This window comes from Numida meleagris, chromosome 8 (assembly GCF_002078875.1).
Source record: "Numida meleagris isolate 19003 breed g44 Domestic line chromosome 8, NumMel1.0, whole genome shotgun sequence".
In the NCBI taxonomy this organism is placed as follows: domain Eukaryota; kingdom Metazoa; phylum Chordata; class Aves; order Galliformes; family Numididae; genus Numida; species Numida meleagris.
In genome coordinates this window covers 2,494,664-2,514,997 of record NC_034416.1, presented here as the reverse complement: position 1 = coordinate 2,514,997, position 20,334 = coordinate 2,494,664, and the positions used below count along the sequence as shown (strand labels likewise).

At 48.6% G+C, this 20,334-nt stretch overlaps 2 protein-coding genes across 33 annotated transcripts in view; one reads left to right on the top strand and one right to left on the bottom strand.

The window, feature by feature from the left end:
• The window catches only part of DLG3 (discs large MAGUK scaffold protein 3), a 57,723-nt gene extending 48,336 nt beyond the window's left edge, over positions 1-9,387 (top strand). For all 9 annotated transcript variants that reach the window (XM_021406097.1, XM_021406098.1, XM_021406095.1 and 6 more), the window contains 7 exons: positions 2,306-2,347; positions 2,743-2,793; positions 3,462-3,563; positions 3,644-3,816; positions 4,306-4,415; positions 5,150-5,241; positions 6,932-9,387. In XM_021406097.1, the coding sequence (XP_021261772.1) occupies positions 2,306-2,347; positions 2,743-2,793; positions 3,462-3,563; positions 3,644-3,816; positions 4,306-4,415; positions 5,150-5,241; positions 6,932-7,038 (677 nt within the window). In that variant the 3' untranslated portion in view covers positions 7,039-9,387. The remainder of the gene's footprint in view (positions 1-2,305; positions 2,348-2,742; positions 2,794-3,461; positions 3,564-3,643; positions 3,817-4,305; positions 4,416-5,149; positions 5,242-6,931) is intronic.
• Positions 11,135-20,334, bottom strand: part of TEX11 (testis expressed 11) — a 29,800-nt gene continuing 20,600 nt past the window's right edge. For 18 of the 24 annotated variants that reach the window (XM_021406071.1, XM_021406078.1, XM_021406081.1 and 15 more), the window contains 8 exons: positions 19,937-20,007; positions 19,275-19,391; positions 18,401-18,473; positions 16,798-16,947; positions 15,745-15,853; positions 14,668-14,788; positions 14,159-14,329; positions 13,020-13,343 (listed from right to left, as the gene is read on the bottom strand). In XM_021406071.1, coding sequence (XP_021261746.1) covers positions 13,272-13,343; positions 14,159-14,329; positions 14,668-14,788; positions 15,745-15,853; positions 16,798-16,947; positions 18,401-18,473; positions 19,275-19,391; positions 19,937-20,007 — 884 coding nt within the window. In that variant the 3' untranslated portion in view covers positions 13,020-13,271. Of the gene's footprint in view, positions 12,732-13,019; positions 13,344-14,158; positions 14,330-14,667; positions 14,789-15,744; positions 15,854-16,797; positions 16,948-18,400; positions 18,474-19,274; positions 19,392-19,936; positions 20,008-20,334 lie in introns of those variants that run through there. The other 6 variants (XM_021406072.1, XM_021406073.1, XM_021406077.1 and 3 more) reach the window with 6 other exon arrangements.

The following is a 20,334-nucleotide window of genomic DNA, read 5'->3' as shown; positions in this document are numbered from 1 at the left end:
AAACCCCATGGCCGTGAGGGACATGTGCGCTCGCTGGCAGAAGCACTGCCCACACTCAGCAGCTGGGGCATGTCCTGGCTTCTTGGCTGCAGATTTTGGGGAATACCCAGGGCTCCCAGTGAGGGCAGGCTGTGCCGCAGCTCCCTTCTCCCTGGCAATCAGGGCTGTGCACAGACACATCCCGTGTGTAGAAGCAGCTGCAGAGCTCCTCTGGAGCGAACTCACTTCTTGAAAGTGCTTTCCCAGTGCAAGGACAGAACAGCCTGCCCCTGCTGGGCACAGCTGCTCACCTAACCCAGCCCCTCCTCTTTCCAGATGCTAAATTGCATCCACTCCTTCAATGAGTGTCCACAGAGAATGCTGCAGGCCTTGCATCTGTAGGAAGAGGAGAGCAAGTGGGCGAGGCAAAGCAGTGCCCCTGCCCAGGTGCCAGCACAGCGAGTGCTCCCCCTCTGGCACCCTCCTGGGCTTTGCAGAGGGCAGTTGGAGCCAGGCTGCCGTGGGGCAGTGCCCACTTTCTTCAGCCAGGCTGCATGGGGGGCTCAGTGACAGCAGCCAGCACGATGGCTGTGGTGGTGTGTGAAGTCTGTGTGCCCAGGTTCCTGCAGGGCATGTGGCTGGGCTCACAGCAACTGCTGCCTGTGTCATGCTGGAAAGCCTCTGATGGAACAGACCTTGGCCGTAGGAAGCTTTTCCCATCCTGGCTCCCCTTGCTTTGTTGTGGGGTGTGGGCACCCTGCCCCATGTGCAGGACTCATCCATGGCTGGTAGCTGCAGGAAGCAGTGAGGATGTGACCTGTGCTGGAGGCGGTGTTGCAGCAGGGAATGGGAAGGCACAGGGGTTGCTGATGGAGCATGGGTCAGCTCAGTGCCTGCAGGTGAAGGTCACTGAGGCGCTGCTCTTGGCCAGCCCTGCAGTGCAGGACATATGGCACGGGCACGGGGCAGGCTGTGCTCTTTGCCAGCCGCGTCAGAGCAGCCTGCAGGCAGCTCCCTTGCCATGCTCTGCTGTGCACTGCTTGCAGCAGGGGAGTCCTTCCTCCCTGTGTTCACAGCCTGTGCAAGTGCTGGGGTGTGGGGAGAAGCATCCCCCCGCCATGCATCAGAGCTGTAGCGGTGCTCCTTTCCCCTTCAGAGGGGCCTAGGGGAGAGCAGAGTGGCACATTGCATAAGACCAAGTGAGGCCATATGGAGAAATGCCTTTGGGCTGTGGTGGAGCAGCTCCAGGGGACCTGCAGTGGCCTCCAGGTGCAGCCAGAGGGGTGTGAGGGTCTGCTGGGGGGGTGGCAGCACGGGGTGAGGTGTCGGTGCTCCGCTGCTGGTGTCACTGCCGAGAAATGGTTCTTAACATCACTTGTAGTTACAGCTCTGGGCCGTTCCACACTCCTGTCACTAATGCTCATCTGGCTCTGTCTTCTTCTCCCCTCTTCTCTGAATGCCCCTTTCCTGCGCTGTCTCTCTCCCCTCTCCCCCTTCTCGCTGTCTGTGAAATCAGGACTTCCCTGGGTTAAGTGACGATTATTATGGAGCAAAGAACCTGAGTAAGTGGAATTGCAACACGCATCATTCACCGTCCATCGCCGGCATGCGCGGGGGTGCCTGGTGGCTGTGCTTCTCTGGGTGCAGGGCACGAGGAACCCCACGGGTTTGACTGCCTCTCCCAGCAGAGGGCTCTGGAGGTGCTGAGCTGGGGAGGGGATGGGCAATTTGCTTGGGGGATTTGGCTGTGCCCTAAGCGCACACAAGGGCCTGCCCGCAGCACACTCAGGAGCAGGTGAAGGCATTGTGCCACCTTCCTTTGATGGTATGTGATTGCCCACGTGCCCAGAGCTGCTTGGCTGCGCTCCTCAAACCCTGCGGGGCTGTGCCAGGCAGCAGCCAGCCTCTGCAGGGAGGTCACAGCACTGGGATCAGCCAAAGCAAAGCCCCGAACTCTGTCCCATCCTGTCACTGTCTCGTCTCTGTGAGTCCCAGGCCTGTCCCTGCAGGTAGCTCCCCATCCCTGCCCTCCGTGTGCATGCTGCACCCTGCCCGCAGCCCCGCTCCCAGCACCTTCCCCCATCTCTCAGCATAGCCGAGCAGAAGAGCTTCCACCGCACATCCCCAGTTCCCCCTGAGAGTGACAAAGGGCAAGAGATGCCGTCCTGCCCCAGCACCCCCACTCCCAGCCCTCCCAATGGGTGCCAGGGTGCATTTCTGGTGGTGCCACCCGGCTGCCCTGCCCTCGGCCGCCTTCACCGGGTGCCAGCTCTTGTGCCCTTGGCGAGCGCTGGCTCTGAAGGGGGTCTCTCTGGTTGCTTTGCAGAGGGCGTGACATCAAACACCAGTGACAGCGAGAGCAGTTCCAGTAAGTGTGCGTCTCTCCCGCTGTCTCATCTCCGTGTGTGTGTGTGTGCACTCCCATCTCGTCCTGTCCCGGTGGTGTTTCTGTTCGGAGGCTGCTCCTTCCTGCTGGTGGCACCGAGATGCTGGGTCAGCTGCCATCTCGGGTTATGGGCTGCAGAGCCTGGGCAAGATAACTCGGGTCTGGCTCCAGCCAGTGCTCCCGTTACCCCCAGTGCTCCTCTAAATGTCTGCAGTGCAACTATGGCCTTGCCTAACCAAGTCCAGGCCTGCAGTGGAGGAGAGGGAAGGAGGAGGCTGATACTGGATGGGTGTGAGAGCCCGTCCCCAGTGTGAGGGGTGGCTGGGGCTGGGAGGCCGCTGCCGACACTCACCCACCTCTTCTCGGCTCTGTTTCAGAAGGACAAGAGGACACTATCCTGTCATACGAGCCAGTGACGCGGCAAGAAAGTAAGTCCTGGTGCTGGGGCGTGGGCATCAGAGCCCGTGTCCCTGGTCACAACAACACCGTGCATGGCTGGCTGGGGTGATCTGCAACTCAGCAGAGCTGGGTTTGGCCTCTGCTGAGGACGGGGTCAGGTGGGGGTTTGGAAAAGGTTCCGCAGCAGAGAGCAGTGGGCATGGAACAGGCTGCCCAGGGCGGTGTCATGGCCCTGAGTGCCATTCAAGGGGTGTTCAGACAGTGCTTTCAGACACAGGGTTTGGGGTGTGGAGCCAGGAGCTGGACTGGTGAGCCCTGTGAGCCCCTTCCAACATGGGATATCCAGGGATTCTGTTGTGAGCAGTACCCCCTCAGCAGTCTGTCCTTGCCAGCAGCTGGACTGGACTCTCGGGTCCCGCAGCTCGTGTGTCCATGTGTCCTGGTTGTCAGCTCTGTGTCCCAAGCAGCAGAGCAGCTTTGCTGATCTTTGACTCGTGAGACCGTGGCACCTTCCCCAGGGCAGCTCCTGCACTTGGGCTGGCCACGCTCTGCCAGAGGGGATGGAGACGCAGTGTTCCACCTGCCCATACAGATCACCTGGGTGGGATGTGGATGATGTTGAACACGACCAGGAGATAAACTTCCATGGAGCTTCTTGGAGCGCAGGTTGGTCTCAAGCTGTGGCTTTTGTTTGCAGTTCACTACGCCAGGCCTGTGATCATCCTGGGGCCCACAAAGGACCGAATTAATGATGACCTCATCTCTGAATTTCCACACAAGTTTGGTTCCTGCGTGCCACGTGAGTCCCCGCAGAGGGCAGAACCGTGTGGGTTCGGGTGGGTGGCACCGGGTCCGCTCCTGACGCCTTTTCTCCTCCAGACACCACGAGGCCTCGGCGTGACAATGAGGTGGATGGACAGGATTACCACTTCGTCGTCTCCCGAGAACAGATGGAGAAGGATATTCAGGACAACAAGTTCATAGAGGCCGGGCAGTTCAACGACAACCTCTACGGGACCAGCATTCAGTCAGTGCGGGCGGTCGCGGAGAGGGTGAGTGTCAGTGGCACTCCTGGGGACGTGCCTGGCGGTGTCCTTCCTCTCCCCGTGCCCCTCATGAAGGCCAGTGACCGCTTCCCTCTGCAGCCCATGCAGCTGCTTTGCTCCACTCGGAGCTTTGTCTCCTTCAGCCCAACTCCACCCAAACACCAGCACTGGGGCACCAGCTCTGTGTTCAGGAATCCATGGGGCAAAGGTGACCAGCTGCTCTTGGTGGAGCAGTAGTGTTTCCTGCACAGGGGTGCACTGATGGCTTGGGAATGGCTTTGTAAATGTTCACGGAAAAACTGAGTCTCTTTACATTGCTTCGGTCCTGCCATAAGCACACAGGAATGTAAGGGCTGTGGGAGTTGGCTGGTGTCTCGGGAGCGGTGTTTCACCTCAGTGGCTCCTCTCTTTTGTAAGCGTGCCCTTATGAGCAAGCTGCTTTCTGTCCAGAGCAGACTGTGTGGGTAGGTCTGATCCCAATCGTCTCCTTTCCAGGGAAAACACTGCATCTTGGATGTATCTGGCAATGCTATCAAGAGGTTGCAACAAGCACAACTTTATCCCATTGCCATTTTCATCAAACCAAAATCCATCGAAGCGCTCATGTAAGTGCAGCGACGTGTTCTGGGGTGGGCAGTGCTGGCGAGTCGGGGCTTTGTACTTCTGCTGCCTCTGTGCTTTAGAAGGTGGCAGACGTTGCTGGTGATGCTGAACTTTCCCTGTTCACTGGAGCTGGGCCCATTACTGTGTCTCTGGTCTCACAGTGGGTCTAATGCTGTGGGTGCAACCCCATCTCCATGGATTGTTCTGGTTTAAACACCTTTGTCTGCACCAGAGGATTTTCTGTGGCAGTAGAGTAATGCTCCCAAATGTGTCTGATGGACCCTGCTCCACTGGGCCCCAAGGCAGCCAGGAGAGCTGCTGAGAGCCCACAGTGCTGGAATGGCTGGAGGAGGTGCTTCCTGCAGCCCATACTTCTGCTTGTGGCCCCCGCAAGGACCTGAGCGTGCATATCTTCCAAGCATCAACAGTGTTATCTGTGGGGAAGTACTGTAGTAAGGTCAGAAGGGACACTGCTGGCACCAAGGGGACAGGGAAAATCCTTTTGCAGGCCAGCAGCCATAGAGGTGTTCATTTTGATGCTGTGTGAACACGAGGGAGCCCAGGCAAGGAGAGTGGTGACGGGATCTGGGAAAGTGGGGAGGGGTTTCCACAGTGGTCCTGCAAATTCAGAGGGCTGCCCCAACTTTTCCATGTTATGGTGCAACGCAGAGGGATGGTGGCATGGGCTATTCTTGCTTTTGTTCATTGCTAAGTTTCTATTTTTTGTGCGTGGCAGGGAGATGAACCGGAGACAGACATACGAACAGGCCAACAAGGTCTTTGACAAAGCCATGAAACTCGAGCAAGAATTCGGAGAGTATTTTACAGGTGAGCGTCCCGAGTACGTCCGTGTCTGATAGATAATCTTCTTCCAGTTGGCAGCTGTGACCTCTACCAGTGCTGCCTCACTGCAGGGTCATGAGAAAATGTCCAGCTCCATCAAAACAAAAAGAAATGGCGCTCTGCCAGCACGGCCGTACAAAGGGCCCGTTCAGAGATCACTGGATAAGAGTAAAGCAGCTCTAGAGAAGGGCATAAGTTGTCAGGCAGGATTTTTCCGAGGTTGTGAAAGCCTATCGCTGCATTTAATAATAGTAATAAAAATAAAAAACACAACAGGTAGGGGAAGCACAACAGACTCTGAGAATAGTCTTGTTTTAAAGAGGAAAGATACGAATGAGGGACCTAAGTGATGGAGTCTGCCCTGAGTTATTACAAAACATCTTCCAAAAAGGACTGGAAGTTTGGCTGGCTTCCTGAGTCTGTGCTGAAGAGCAGTCGAGGGCTGCCCAGCAATTTGTGCTCGCAGGGATGGGCTCATGACAGAGGCATCCTTGTGCGTTAAGGAACTAACGTTTGCGGCGTGTGATTAATGCTGGAAAGTCATGGGCAGGCAAAGAGGCAGAGCAACTGGTCTTCCATCTTTCCCCCTTTGTGGTAATTGTGTCCTCCAAAGCTGAGGAATGGTAATCCTGCCAAACACTGCATTACTCACCTCACAGCTACTGTAAAAAAAAAAAAAAAAAAAAAAAAAAAAATCCCAGGCAGACATTTTCCAAATAGGGATCACAGCTGAGCAAATGTATCAGTACAAACAGAATGAGAGCCTTCCCCAGAACTGCAGGCTGCTCCTCCAGGAAGAGCAAACACAAAGGAAACGTGCTCTGCGGTGCTGCCAAACCCTCAGCACGCCATCGTGCAGCCTCACGTGGCCAGCAGGCTTGAGGCTGACCTGGGGAAGGAATGCTCTTGGCTGAAACCCAGCCCAGTGGAAAGGAGTCTGTAATGGGCAGTGAGGTGGATCCTGTAGGAAATGCTGTGCCAGGAGCTTACAGCGAGGCACTGGAGCACGGCGCTGGTTTGGCTACAGGCTGAGGGACCAGAGAGCTGTGGTCCATCTCCTGCTGTAGGAGACAAACAGAAGTCTTTCGTGTTGCGTCCACGCTAAGCAGCAAAGCTGTGGGAAACCATTGCTTCTGGAGCAGCAGCCGGGAGCTGGCCTTTTCCAACAGGCAGTGCTGTCATCCCCATCCTGAAGTGTAGAAGTAACAACCAGGAGCGCTCAGCAGGAGAGCAGGTCTGGCTGGGCAAATCCAGCCCATCGGGGTACGCACTCAGCTAATCCTTGCGGCGCTCAGTGCATCGCAGCAGAACGGTGGGGAGGGGGGGAGGCAGTGACCGCAGAGCGGGGCTGGAAGTTTGCACCCTGCCCTGGGCCCGCTGCCCAGAGCTCGGCGCTGGGACGCGGCTCTCAAAGCTGATTAGCAGCGCTGCGCAGAGCCCGGCTGGCACTTCACACGCGCCAGCAGCTCCGCCGGCGTGGGATCAGCGCAGCGCTCGCTAATCCCCTCGGACACGCTGCTTTAACCCTCTGTGGCACCTCGTGCCTGTTCCAGCTCCTCCCACACGGGCCCTGTGTTCGCTGTTGGCTGAGCGTGGCCGGTCCCTGTGCTGCGGTGAAGGCCTTTCCGTAGCGCGTGGCCTTGCTCAGGGCGTTGCTTGTTCTCTCCTCTTTCAGCCATCGTACAAGGAGACTCTCTGGAAGAGATTTACAGCAAAATCAAACAGATCATCGAGGACCAATCCGGGCACTACATCTGGGTCCCATCCCCAGAGAAGCTCTGAAGACGTCCCCCACCTGCGGGGACCATCTCTGACGTCCCACCCCACCCGCGCCCTCTGCCCCAAGGGGGGGGGGGATGTGCAAACCATTCCTGCCCCCTTTTTTTAGATCGTCGCAAAATTGAGTTTTCTAGTCCTGTTTCTTTTGTTGGGATGAACTGATCTCATTCATCACGTGACTGTTCCCACCATCCCTGCATGGACCTTCCCACTGCTCCATTAGAGACAGATGAGAACCCATTCAAGAGTCGTTTTTTATTATTATTATTATTATTATTATTAACTAAACCGAGAATCCAGATGGGAGGAGGCGGCTGAGGACTAACGTAAGAAACAAGCGAAACAATGGACTCTGAGAACACGAGCAGTGTCAGAGCTCCGGGGCATTTTTTCCAGGTGCGACTGCCTAGCAGCTCTGAGCAGCGCGACAGAATGGCAGCAGAAGGCATTTTATTTATCTGTATATGTAATTTATATATAATATAGAGAAAGATATTATATATATATTATATATATATATCCATGTGGATTAGGAAACCTGAGGGACCTCTTCCAAGGTACTGTGTTATTGCAAGGATCTTTCAGTTTCTTTGTCCCACCCGCTGGGCGTAGGGAATCCGCTGGGGCAGAAGCGATCGCAGCGGTACCACGAGCATCTCCTGCTGCCCCTGCCAGCAGCCCCAGGTCGGGGGGCAGCACAGAACCCGGGACACTGCATCTGCAGAGGGACCCGGAGCTCTGGGCTGACCCAGGAGCCACAGACTGAGCAGGAGGTTGCGGAGGGAGAGAATGGATGATGCTACATATTAAATTGCACATTGTTTTACACGCCACCGTATGTGTTTGCATGAGAGGTTTCCTTTTGGTTCTATTTTTTTAAGCTGATGTTAAAACCAAAACCATATTGTGTTGCTGTGTTGGCTTTTTTGTTATTTTTTTTTTTCATTATTCCATTTTTTTTTTCTCTCTTGTTAATAATGAACTGAACGGGTATAAAATCCAGTTTTTTAACTTATTTTTTAAGCTGGCTGTATTGTAAATAGAATCTAGACCTGAGGTGTTTAGTTAGGAAATACTCTACCAGCCTCATGAAACAATGTACTCGCTGTCCTGTGTTGCTGTGGAAAACCCGGGATGTCAGGCAGGCCCTGTACCTGTGCTTGGAGGTGAATGATCCTTGCTGGCATCGGCCGCTGCCACGAAGAGCCCTGGCTGTGCCCTGGGTGGTCGCTCACAGGCTTTCAGATGGGTAGGAATGGGGCAGCAGATGAAAGCCTTCCTCCTTCCTTCCCTGCTGTGTGCCATGCTCACTGCTCCTCTCCCTGCACGTGTGGTGGTGGCTGTGGGTGTGAGCTCTGTCCTCTGGCACTGGGAGCGGTGGGGAAACGAGCGCTCACCTCCTGGTTCTGTCTTCCCTCTGGCATTGGGCTCTGTGCCCTTTCTCAAATTTACCTCCGGGAACTGCTCTGGGTGCCTCCTGCTCGTGGTTTGGTGGGGACGGAGTCGTGCGCTGCGCACCGGGCTGCCGTGTGCTGTGGTTTCCCAAATGAGGTGGCTGTTAGTGCTGGGAGCTGGCCCCGTGCAGAGGAATGTTCCTTCTGGAGGAAGCTTTGGCACTGGAGCGGGGCTCTGTCGTGGGAACGGGGCTGTGTGAAGCTGCTGGGGAGCTCAGGCTTTGAGCTGCGTTTCCAGGTGCTGACAGCCAAGGTGGGAGAGCCCCCTCTCCTTATAGACTGCAAATGCTGTTCTCAAACACAGCGCCGAGCAGCAGAGGAGAGGCAGGCAGCAGCAGGTAAGTCCAGGCTGTGCCCCCTCCCCTTTCTGTACAGAGGTGAGTGCGGCAGTGCCAGTGCCCTTCCCTGGAGGTAACGGCTGTGGGTGCACAGGGCGCAGCGTGAATGCGAGCTGCTGTGCAGGTGCTCTGCTGAGAAGCTGCACTTGTCCTGCACCACGTGGAGCCCACGGGGACAGAGCAGCCTGCTGGGATGGAAAGCAGTGCTGCAAGCAGACAGCGCTGTGGATACAGGGGAGGGGAGGGAGGATTCTGCTGCCAAGGGGACCTGCCCTGAAGGAGTGAACTTGGGATGCTGCTGTGCTGGGCTCGCTGCAGTGCTGCGGGCAGCAGTCCCTGGAGCAGCACAGTGAGTGACACACGGGTCCTTACGATGCTCGTCACACAGTTCTTGTCTCAGCTGTTTTCCTAATAGCCTGTCTGTTCTCAAGCCCCATGGAGAAAAAGCCAATGTACTCCATGGCACAGCTGCCAGTATCGAATTGATCACCACGCTCGTTGGTTACCGGTGTTTCTTCCAAGGAGACGTATATTTTTAATAAACAGAGAGTTGCAAAGAACTCTGTCTTGGAGCCCTTCTTGTGGAGTCTTTCCTTGTGGGCCAGATCTGCTTCCCGAGCTCATCTTAGCAGTTAGTGACGGCGAGCAGAAGTGCTGGAAGTATCATCCTGAGTTAAAAAATGGGATAAAACCGCTTCGTGCTGTAAGGTGGTGACTGAGAGCAGCAGGAAGGAAAGGAAGAAAGGAAGCAGCCATCCTCAGGTGCAGCCCTAAGCAGGTCAGGGGAAGCTCTCGTGCTGCTGTCATGCAGGTTGACATGGGTTGGATAACACCATCTATGTCCTTTGGGTCACAGCTCGAGGTGCATGGGGCTGCTTCTACAAATAGAGTTTACGTGCTGCTACGTAATGGCTCCTGTGCTGGATGTAAAGGCAGCAAAGCGTGCGTGTCTATATATACACGTGTGTGTTCATGTGTATATATATATAGTCCCACTAACACAGAGCATCCTTTTTCAGCCCGACGTTATTTATACAGCAGATGACAAAAAGTTTCTTTTTCTTGAATTTTTAAATACAGGGAGCAGGAGTGTTTGCTGGCAGACAAATGTGATTAATGGGTATGTCGTTAGCATTCCTGCCTGAATCTGCTGTGTCACAGAGCTGCCCTATCTCCAAGGTGAGAGGGTTTTGTTTCTGGTATGTTGAAGGGTCTTTTTTTCTGTTCGAAGTGCACACTTCAGTCTCCACAGCTGTGGTTCATTAACCCTCCAGTCCTCACTAAGCACAGGAGCGCAGTAACTCTGAGGTGATGGGAGATAATTTAATAAGTGCTTTCTCCAAACGTTTTTTCCCCATTGATGCCTGATGTGCAGGCAGCTGCATGGCTGCTTCTTCATGCTCCTGATGCTTGGCAGCGTAAGCATCAAGGATGACTCCTCTCTGCCTTCCTCAGCAGGACTCAGGCACTAAGGCATCTGCTGCAAAGAGGTGAACTCAGTGTCGCATTAAAGAAGTCTCCCTCCGTGAAGAATCCTTAGGTAGTCCTTGTTCTTCAATGCCTGCTTGTATCTCTTGCCTCCCAAACGAAGGGCACGGTGCTGGATTTTTTTAATGCTAATCAGAAGTGTGGAGCTGTTTGGGTCTGTCAGTGCAGCAGCTGCTAATGGTGGAAGCATGCAGGAGGTGCTGACGGAGTGACTCGCAGTATGGGGCTGGGACCACACTGGGCTGACTGTGGTATCTCCTCCCTATTCTTAGTTCCAGTGCACTACTTGACAAAAGCTTCTGCCCAATCCTCTAATGAGCTTCAGTCCTCTTCCAATTAACTTGATTTCTGTTTACTGTAATCACTTCAACTCTTCTGGGCTTGACCTGAGCACTGGTGGCCAGCCTAGCCTCTGACAAATGCTCAAACCCTGTGGTGGGAGGCAGTCCCAGCACATCCCATGTGGGACGGTTCAAGACTGCATTTCCTGTGCTAGTCCAGGCTGCTGCTGCTCCCCAAACAGTTCAGGAGCTATCAGATTAGAAAGAAAAAAAGGGCATACATACTGGTTCAAGGCAGAGGGATTTGTGAACTGCTGCCCTGGAGGATACATCTGTGTTGTCAGAAGCTGGGAGGAATGCTGCAGTTAGGAGCAAACATCCAGCACACCCTGTAGTTTCCACAGTGATGTGCAAAGCAGAACCCACTGCCACAATGCCACCTCCTGGAGCAATCTGCTCACATCTCAGGACAAGGACCCAGAGTCTCCAAACAGAAACCAAGCTGCCCCACAAAGCTGGCTGACAAAAGGAGAACACGTGAGGAGCAAACAGCACAGAGTTTGTTTTTCCTTATATCCCACAGTCATCCTCAAAGGACTAATGGGAACATAATGCAACACTCAGCCTAGTAAAATAACTGCTGCACAGACCAGCCTGCATCTACACCAGCAAACTCAGCCTGCAAAGCAGGGTACTGGCACCCAAACTGCCTGTTGGGAATGGTCACTGGGAATCCAGCTCATTAAGGTCTGATTCAACTCGGAGAGGAACTCTCACCCTATTTAAAAACTATGGTAAATATTAAGCCTGGAATAAATGCACAATGTAAAACAGGAGCGGCAAAGAGGGAAGAAGTACAGTTAGCAGAGCAGACTCACTAGTAAAGGCTGTAGCATGAAAGAAAACAAACTGAGCTGTTAAAAAAAAATCAAACAATTCTGGCTGTTTTTGTCTGTAGGCAAAAACACACTTAACACTTGCTATCTTCCTACAGCTGTATGTAATTATCTGCCATACTTACTGGGCAGACATGACCTCTTCACCTGTTTGTGCAAGTCAGAACTGAGGGCCATAATTAGAGGCAGCCTGGCAGGCACCACAGAGATGCACCAGCAGCAAGGAGTACCTGAACTCTATGGCATCCATGGTGCCCACGTTAATGGGATGCAGCACGCGTCTCCAATGCTGTGACTCCAGCAGAATTTCATGTGACAGTTGAGGCCTGGCATTTCAGGGGTTCAGAGGTCTTTCTCTGACAGTCAGCACGTTGTTCATTAAAGAGCTGAAAGCAGCTGCTCACAGAGATCTAAATCTCAAGCAGCAAAACACTTCTAGCTCTCTAGTAAGCAAACATGAGGACCCAAATGACAGTAGGTACAACGTCCCTCGGATCTTCAATCTCCTCTTACAGAAGCAGCAGAAGAATCCATGTATAGGACACCTGCCCAGTTACAGACCATAGAAATGTAGACAGGGTCTATCACATGAAAGACAGAATCTTCTATCTTTACTTGGTTGTGCTTTGTGCACAGTGTACATGTGCTAGCTACCTACCTCACCTACTAAATAGGCACCGATACACTGAACCTGTGGTTTTTATTCAAGCACACTATCAGCTTTTTTGGTAGCTTTGGTATTTTTTAGGAGTTTTTTTAAACTCCTATACTAAGTACACTTAGCTGCTGCTAGAACCCACAGACCTTAGCACTGCCAAGCCTTCATTAAAGCACACTGCCCCTTTCTCCCATCCCAGTCACTGTTATTCTCTTCCAAAGGACTGGGCACATCACAAGATGCATGCACTCTGACCTTGTGCTCATATGCACTTACAGTGCAGCCAAGATTTATGCCCTGGAGGGGGATGCCAAGATATGTCATGGAGTGCTGTACAGAAGATAACACTCAGACCACGTATTTTCTGACGTCAGAAGCTGCCAATTAAACAGCAGTGGTTGCATAGAACTAAGACCTCTTAACCTCACTCCATCATCCCTATCTACACTGAATTTCAGATGGGATGTACCTCTTTGTGAGATCCAGCTGCAGTTGGATCCATCCATTTACCAGCCTGTGTTTTTATGTGGATTTGGGGGCATTTCATGCTGAGCTCTGACTGGCATGCTGCAGCTAGCAGACTATAAAAAACAACAAAGCAGTACATAGTTAAAGCTGTGGCTTTTTTCTGCAAGATGGATAGCACCTGCTCTTTTTTATTCTAAACTGTGATCCTGGCAAACAGCTCTGAATTCTTGTCCCTACTGAGATGGTCTGAAAACTAAACAATCTGATAAATATTTGTGCAGCCAGGAGGCTATGGCATCCAGAGGAGATGCCTGGTCTTGGAATACTTTTATCGTTCACGGTGCCACTTACTACTAAAATCAGATATTTCAATTAACCTGTGACACAACAGCAGGACCATCTCACGAGAAACTTATGTATTTATTTCTACTACAGCTCCACAGAATGAAATTCTCCTAGAGAGAAACAATAACATTTATTCAATAAACACTTCCTGAAAAGCACATAACTTAATTGCCAACAAGAGAGAGATCCTGGTTTCCTTTCCACTGCTCCTGTGACCCCATGCCCTTGCAGAGCTAACAGCCTCTTTCATTCAGCAGGATGTTTCCAAGAGAGACCGCTGTCCTCCTTTTCTGCAGTTCTGGCTATCATTATTCTTCATTTGGAAGAAACTCTTTTACTCTGTCCAGTTTGTCCAGAACCTCGCTATAAAGACCAATCATCTGGAGAATACAAGCACGATGGTTGTCTCAGTCAACAAGGATGCATAAAGGAGTATCACACAACTAGATAACACGAAGTAGTGGCAGGGAATAGGAGTAGGAAAGTAGGTGGGAGCCTAAAACCAGCTTCTACATCTAGAATCTTGGATTGCTGTAAAGATTTTGGCCACAGATTTAAACACAGGGCTTTAGTTTAAATCAGTGACACCTCGCAAAGGTGGATTTGTCTATACTGCCATAAAGCATAGCTTATAGCTGAGTCTTATATCAATTAATAAACCTCTTCTTATTGTATTGACTGATGTGCTTAAAATAACACAAAGGCTGCAACCAGCTCCTGATTGATTATCTTGTACATAAGAGAATAAACCATGATTGCATACAACAGCCAGGCTGTACTGTGCTGCAATCAAGATAGGAGCACCAGCCAAAACACTGCAGAGAGAAGCTTGTGACAGAGTAAGAAGCAGCTCTGCTGCTTTCTACAGAGGCGCTCGCTGTGAAATTTCTCCCTCACAGACTCAAGAACAAGCTTGACAATATTCAAGCAACTGGTGATTTAAGTAAACTGGTACAGCATCCTGCCTTTAGTGAAAGCAAGCAAGGTACAAGGGGTGGTCACAAACAGCCTGAAGCCCAGCTCCAGTCAGCCAGCTGTGCAGTCCTGTCAGTAAAAAGACTCTACATTGCTCCATCTACTGTACTTCACTCAGATCCATACCTTCACAACAAAATTCACTTCCTCCCTTCCATTACTAACTTCCTAGCAAATTCAGCCCAGACACCCACTCCCATTCCTATTTCCATTTGCTTACACTTACGTGGCCCTCATAGCTTTTCTTCAGGGATCCTAGATGATTGAGGAAACGCATTCCTAATCCGCACCACTGCTCTGCTTCCTGATATTTACCAACAGTGTACTGAAATATTCCCGTGTTCCAGGCTCTTGTCATCAACCAAAGGATCTCCATCTCTGGGTAACTACCCTGGAGTAGCAAACAGAATGGAAGAAGAGTGATGGTTTTTTTTTTTCCTACACAAAGGACAATTCTTTCAGAGCCATCCTGTACTTCACTGAAACTTGGCCTTAAATATCTCTAAAAAATCCCTTATAAAAATGAAGGAAAATTCATAGTACAGTTATAAATATCCAAAAGCTGTTTCTGTTGAGGTAACTTCAGTGCATCTTTTACTGAAGTCTTAGCTGCTTCATATATAACACTGTATAACACTTCGTCTACTAATTATTCTCAATTTGATGAAAAAAGTGTTTTAAAGGTGCTCAGGCTCATTTCCCAATCTCTTGTTTTCCTGTTCAACTTACTGTGCTGCTGACTACACTCAGAGCATCTTCGAAGTAGCCCCACACCTCTTGCAGTACACAGGCATCCAAGTCTGTCACTCCGGTTGGCAAAGAAAGATTAATCAAACTATGTAAGCATTTGCTGGGAATCAAAACAGAGTGAAAGAGGAAGCATTAAATACCACAAGCACAGGGCAAACCGCTTCATTTTAGCTCCAGCAGCACATTAACTTGTGCCCCTCTGATTGCCATCCTGATACGTTCACCTCTGTGCTTGCCACATTGCAATCTGTACAGCAACAGCACACATTTTCCTAGCATCAGAGCTCACTCATACAAGCTGTGCAAAAAGAGACCCAAGAGCAGCAGTACTTCTGTATTTTAACTGCTGGGCTTGCAGCATTCTCAGGGCATGCTATGCATGACAGTAAGAAAAAAAGAGAAGACCCTTTCCTTACTTCACCAACAAGAGCTAAGCGCTCAGTGTCCTCAAAATCAGTAACAAGTACGCAGGTTCTGAAAACAGGTCTTCCCTTCTCAGTGTGAAAAGAGAAAGACAGTATTAACAGCTGCCTCTGCCCACTGGCTGCAGCACAGAACACGGTAAGAAGGAAATAAAACCCATTTCGAGATAGAGCTGAGAGAGGACACAGCAGGTTGTTTTCCAGATTCCACAAGCTACAGCTGTTACAGAGCTGGTTACCCAGCAGAATAAATTGTGCATGTGCTGCGGCATCTTATCGCTAACTTACACCTCATGGCTTTCTTCTCACCCTTTAATTTGTCTCAATTTTCTAGTTCACTACTTCACTGCTGCAGAGTAGCATTTGGAACAAACGCTTTTATAAAAAGAAATGGCCAGAGACACTTTCTAGACCATTTTCCTTCCTCAACGGATTCATTTATTGTAAATATGTCTTTCAGAAAACACGCCTAGCAAATAGGTTGCAGTTAACACACCTTCAGGCAGTCATACTTCTATGGTAGCCTGGTTGGCCAGCAATTAGTGGAACTTTGAACATAACCTAAGTTGAAGGCTTTATTCTCTATCACATTTCAAACCACAGGCTCATGGCAAACTTATGTGATAACACTAACCTGAATTTCACAGCATCAATGGTAGTTTGCTTTCTGTAAAGGTTTAGTGCACTCTTCAGAGCTTTCTTACACAGGACAGGATACCGAGCTGGAGGTTCCATTGCTAATGCTAAAAAACAAATTAAAAAAAAAAAAAAGAAATAGAGAAGAAGAAAGAAATGACTGGAGCTAGACTTTTATTTCATGGTGAGCATTTGCTTAATGCCTGGGCTTGTCACAAGCCAGTGCTTCTCTACTATTTTCTTAGTTGTAGATTCATCAGTGAGGACTACAAACACAAGCACAATAGAATTACCACTGCTGCTTACTTTCAGTGAGTAACCCAAAAATAGCAATGGGCTCTACAGAAACAAGTATTATCTCGGTTGTCTCCTAGGGCATGAAAACCTAGATAAAAACTAGGCAGGAGTGGGATTTGAGAACAGTTTTTCCAAGTCCCCACATGTATCTCCTTAAGACAACGGAGATAAGGAGGTGCTTGCACAATTGTATAGAATCCCTTCCAAAGCTCTGCCGCAGTGGCTCTACATTTTACATGTCTTTTTTCGTTCCTACGCTATATTCTCAAGAAGGCATGACTAGAACTTGGTGACCAAGCCACGGTACAGCATCTAGAAGGATTATTTACAAAGTAACTACACTAAGCTGAAAATGCAAATTAGCCTAAGACCACATCCTAAAACGTCTGTGTTGGAACATGAATCAGCCAGTGCCATTCTCTTGCCTTGGGCAGACTGGAGCTTGTAAAAGTTTATCTGAACAGTATTTTCCAGACTCACAACCTATACAAATGTCCCAGGTTCTAGAAATGAAAGGACATCACAAATCACTGGTTCATCATCCATGTAACACGATGACATTTCAAAGTACAGACCTGCTAATACTGCTGAGATCCTAAGCATCTTTGTTTCAGGACACAATAGATGACTAAGCTCATTTTCTGCATGCTGTACCATACACAATAACCCTGGTCACCTCAAACGAACAGGAAGGAGTGACATAAGCTGTTTCTCGTGACTCGAAGAACTATGCAAGTACAAATGCAGTCCTTACATGCAATGATTTCTAGTGTCTTGATCTCTACGTGTGGTTGCTCCCACACTGACTCCATAAAGTTATTGAGCGTTGGATCATTAAGCTTGGATCTTGCTTCAAATTCATAGAGCAGCAATAAAGCGTCTGTTGGGTCTTTAGCAAAATCTCCTACAGAAAAGATAGATTTGCTTGTACGTAATGATTCATTTTCTTAAAGCTGTGTTGTGTACAAGGTAAATATTACACTTCAACCAGGCAGGAAAACCATTAACGTACACAGATTTAATAGCAGAGAAAGTGGAACTCAAAAGTAGTAATGGACAGAATCCTCTGATGCCCAGTGCACAGCCCCTGCCTCAAACCCCCTCCCCAAAATCTGGATTGTCTGTAATTGTCTAAATGCATGCAACCTGGACAAAAGTAATAGCTACTAGGAAAACCAATGCCACAGACAGGTAAAGGAGATAACAGAATATCACTGCCTCAAAAGCTCATGAAAGAAGTTACCATCAGCTTCAAATTCTCCTAGAGGATTCATCCCCTTTCTGGTAGGAAAACCCTCAGGAAAGAGAGGGGGAGAACAGCAGAACCACTGAGGTATAAACCCAATATAAATGCCATACCAGCCTTTACTATCACAAAGACCTTGACTTCTGCATCTAAAAGACATTCTCAGCTTCATCTAGGGCAACAGGCTTGTCCACACACTGGCTAAAGTCTAGAGAAACAGAGAAGGAAGAGCCAGGCTACCATTCCACAAACTTCTGCCATTAAAACTCCCATCTAGTGAAACGTCCACGTCCAGAGATAATCGACCCAGTGGGATTTTAAGGATAGAAATAAAGAGAATTCCAATTCCAGACTATATAGTGTCACTTTAGTTCAGAAACAATAAAGTTTGGGGAGAAGGGGGAACAGCAAGTAAATTTTTTTGACAAAACTTAAATACTAATGCATCTTACAATGGAAACTCAGCAGTTTCTGAAGCCTATCACTGAAAAGAAACCAGATCACGGGTCAGACAAGGAATGCCTAATAGAGTTTATCTACCAATGTATTATCAAAAAGAGGAAGCATGCAGCCTGTAAGCTAACAGTCACACAGCATGCCAGCTATCACCAGCTGAAAGCCCTCCAGGCTCCAGTGATCAGACTGACCTAAACTGACATGGAATTGTCAAGGAACAAAGATGGTTTCTGGCACTTCAAAGTATGGCAGTAGGTCTTTCTGTATTCTCTAATGCCTTTCATGGGAAGAGCCACATAAAACCATTAAAGCCATTTCTTACCCCGGACTCCAGGGCAAGAGCGGAGCCAAGAAAAACATGGAAATCTGGTACCAGTCTAATCTAGAGAAAAAAGCTTCAAGTTTCCTAACAGTGAAGACAGAAAAGTCACCTCAATTCACTCTAAAAGATCATTCCCCACTTCACAGCACCTGTACAACAAAAAGCCAGGAATTACATACAAAAAAAGCCACAGATGGCATTGTAAATTCTCATACTATATTGCCATATATATGTTTCAGTGCTCCTCAGCAATGACAATAATTCCACATGCCCTGTATTTTCAATGAATGCAGTGACTAAGTGTGCTGAACAGACACACACTTTCCAGCTTACCTGTTAATTTCAGAACTTTCCATATCTCTTTGCATGCCTGGAGATGCTGGAGAGCCTGATTCAAAAACTCCACCTAATGTATAAAAAGTTAAAGATACTTTTGTTATAGTTTTACAAGAAAAAGGAATACACAGTTCACAACTGACAAAAGTCTTCTCCGTGTCTAATTATTTAATAAATGCAGAACCTGCCTAACTAGCACATCATCCTCACCAGCTCCTAGAGGGGGTTGTTTTGTTTTCTCTCTCTTTTGTAATTACCTTCACATCTCAGGCAAAGCCTCCTCACACTGAAGGTTCTGTTACTTCAAAAAGGACCGTGTGTGTCCCTAAGGGACATAGTCTATTTTCTCTCTCGAACATGAAATAATCTTACTGAGACTAACAAACCATCGAATCCCACAAAACAAATTCCTTCATATCACAGCAAGGAACACGCCCTCAGAAAGGATGTACGGGGGAAAAAATAATTAAATTTAAAACGTGAACTTTCTCATAGCCATGTAACCGTATTGGTAACTACTTTCAGCAATGGCATAATCCTAAGGAGGCAGTAACTATTTAGCAGCAGACTCCTCACATAACAAACGAGGTAGATTGAAATGCCTTTTCTTAAAGGAATTGTCTCGACTCTTTGCTGATACAAACCTCTTCAGATCTACTTAAGTCAACAAAATCACTTTACAGAAATCCAGCATTTTCAATTCACTGGGCACACTGATTCCAATTTATCATGGAAGGTTCCTATGCTTACGCTTCCAATATCCCGTTCTGAGTAAAACAATTAAGGCTTCAAAATCAAAAGTAAAAAAAAAAAATAGTGAATGTTCATTTCATGGATACATATTGAATGAGGCAACAGAACAACACCCTACCTGCTCACCAGGTGTTGCTTCTTGTCTCCCCAGCTCCAGATCAATTGCAGCTGCCATTAACAAGCATGTCTTCTGAGCAATTAGAACAGCTTTGTCAGAAGGACAAAACTGGGACAACTGAAACCAAAAATAGGAACAGGTAATGGGAATTGTGCCCATATAAAGCAATCTGCATACTGAACACAGGATTGTCAAGTGTCTTCTGTGACTTCTCTAGTAATCAGGCACAAATAGTATAAATTGATATTTTAATTTTGTTTGTAGAATTACACAAGAAGATTATTTCAATATAAAGGGTACAGCAGTGTTGGAGTCCCCTCCTTCAAAGCATACAAAAAGCACAATGCTGGTACAAGTTCTGCATGGAGATTAGGACTCCAGTACTTCTCTGGGTAACACATTTCTATCCGTGATCCAGTTCCCATACATGAGAACATATGCACTTTAGAAAAATCTTACTGAAGTCTAAATTTCTTACCATATTTTCAAAGAACAGATTGTAAAGTTTCACAATATTTAAATTTTATGTTACAAGCCAATTTGTTTCTGACAGAAGTGCTCCATTCAAAGAGCACTCAAGGGCTTCTCCACAGAGATACCTGATACATGGATGGAACTTCTAACAGAACAACACTGATGGTAATATTAGCAAGAGTACGTACCTTGAAAGACAGTACAAAAAAATCCCTCATCTTTTCAGGGCAGTCCTTGAACTGTACAGCTAAGTTCCAAGCTAACAGAGACATAAAAACTGAAGACTAGAATAAAAATCTTAGACGTGTTACTAGTTATGCCCATCTAATCTCTAGTAATAGGCAGACCATATTGTGCAATTCAATTTCTTAATCAAAATATCATCAGCAGGTTATTTAATGGCAAGAGACACCTATACTAGTGATTTGTTAATGTACCTTATTTATGCTTTCAAATCTTATTGTCATAATTTTATCACAATCAAGTGTCCATTCTAACTGTCCCCACAAGAGTATGAGTTGCATGAAGCGTCTTCTTGTTAGTAAACAAGATCAGAATCTGAATGAAGATACTGACCAGTATTGCC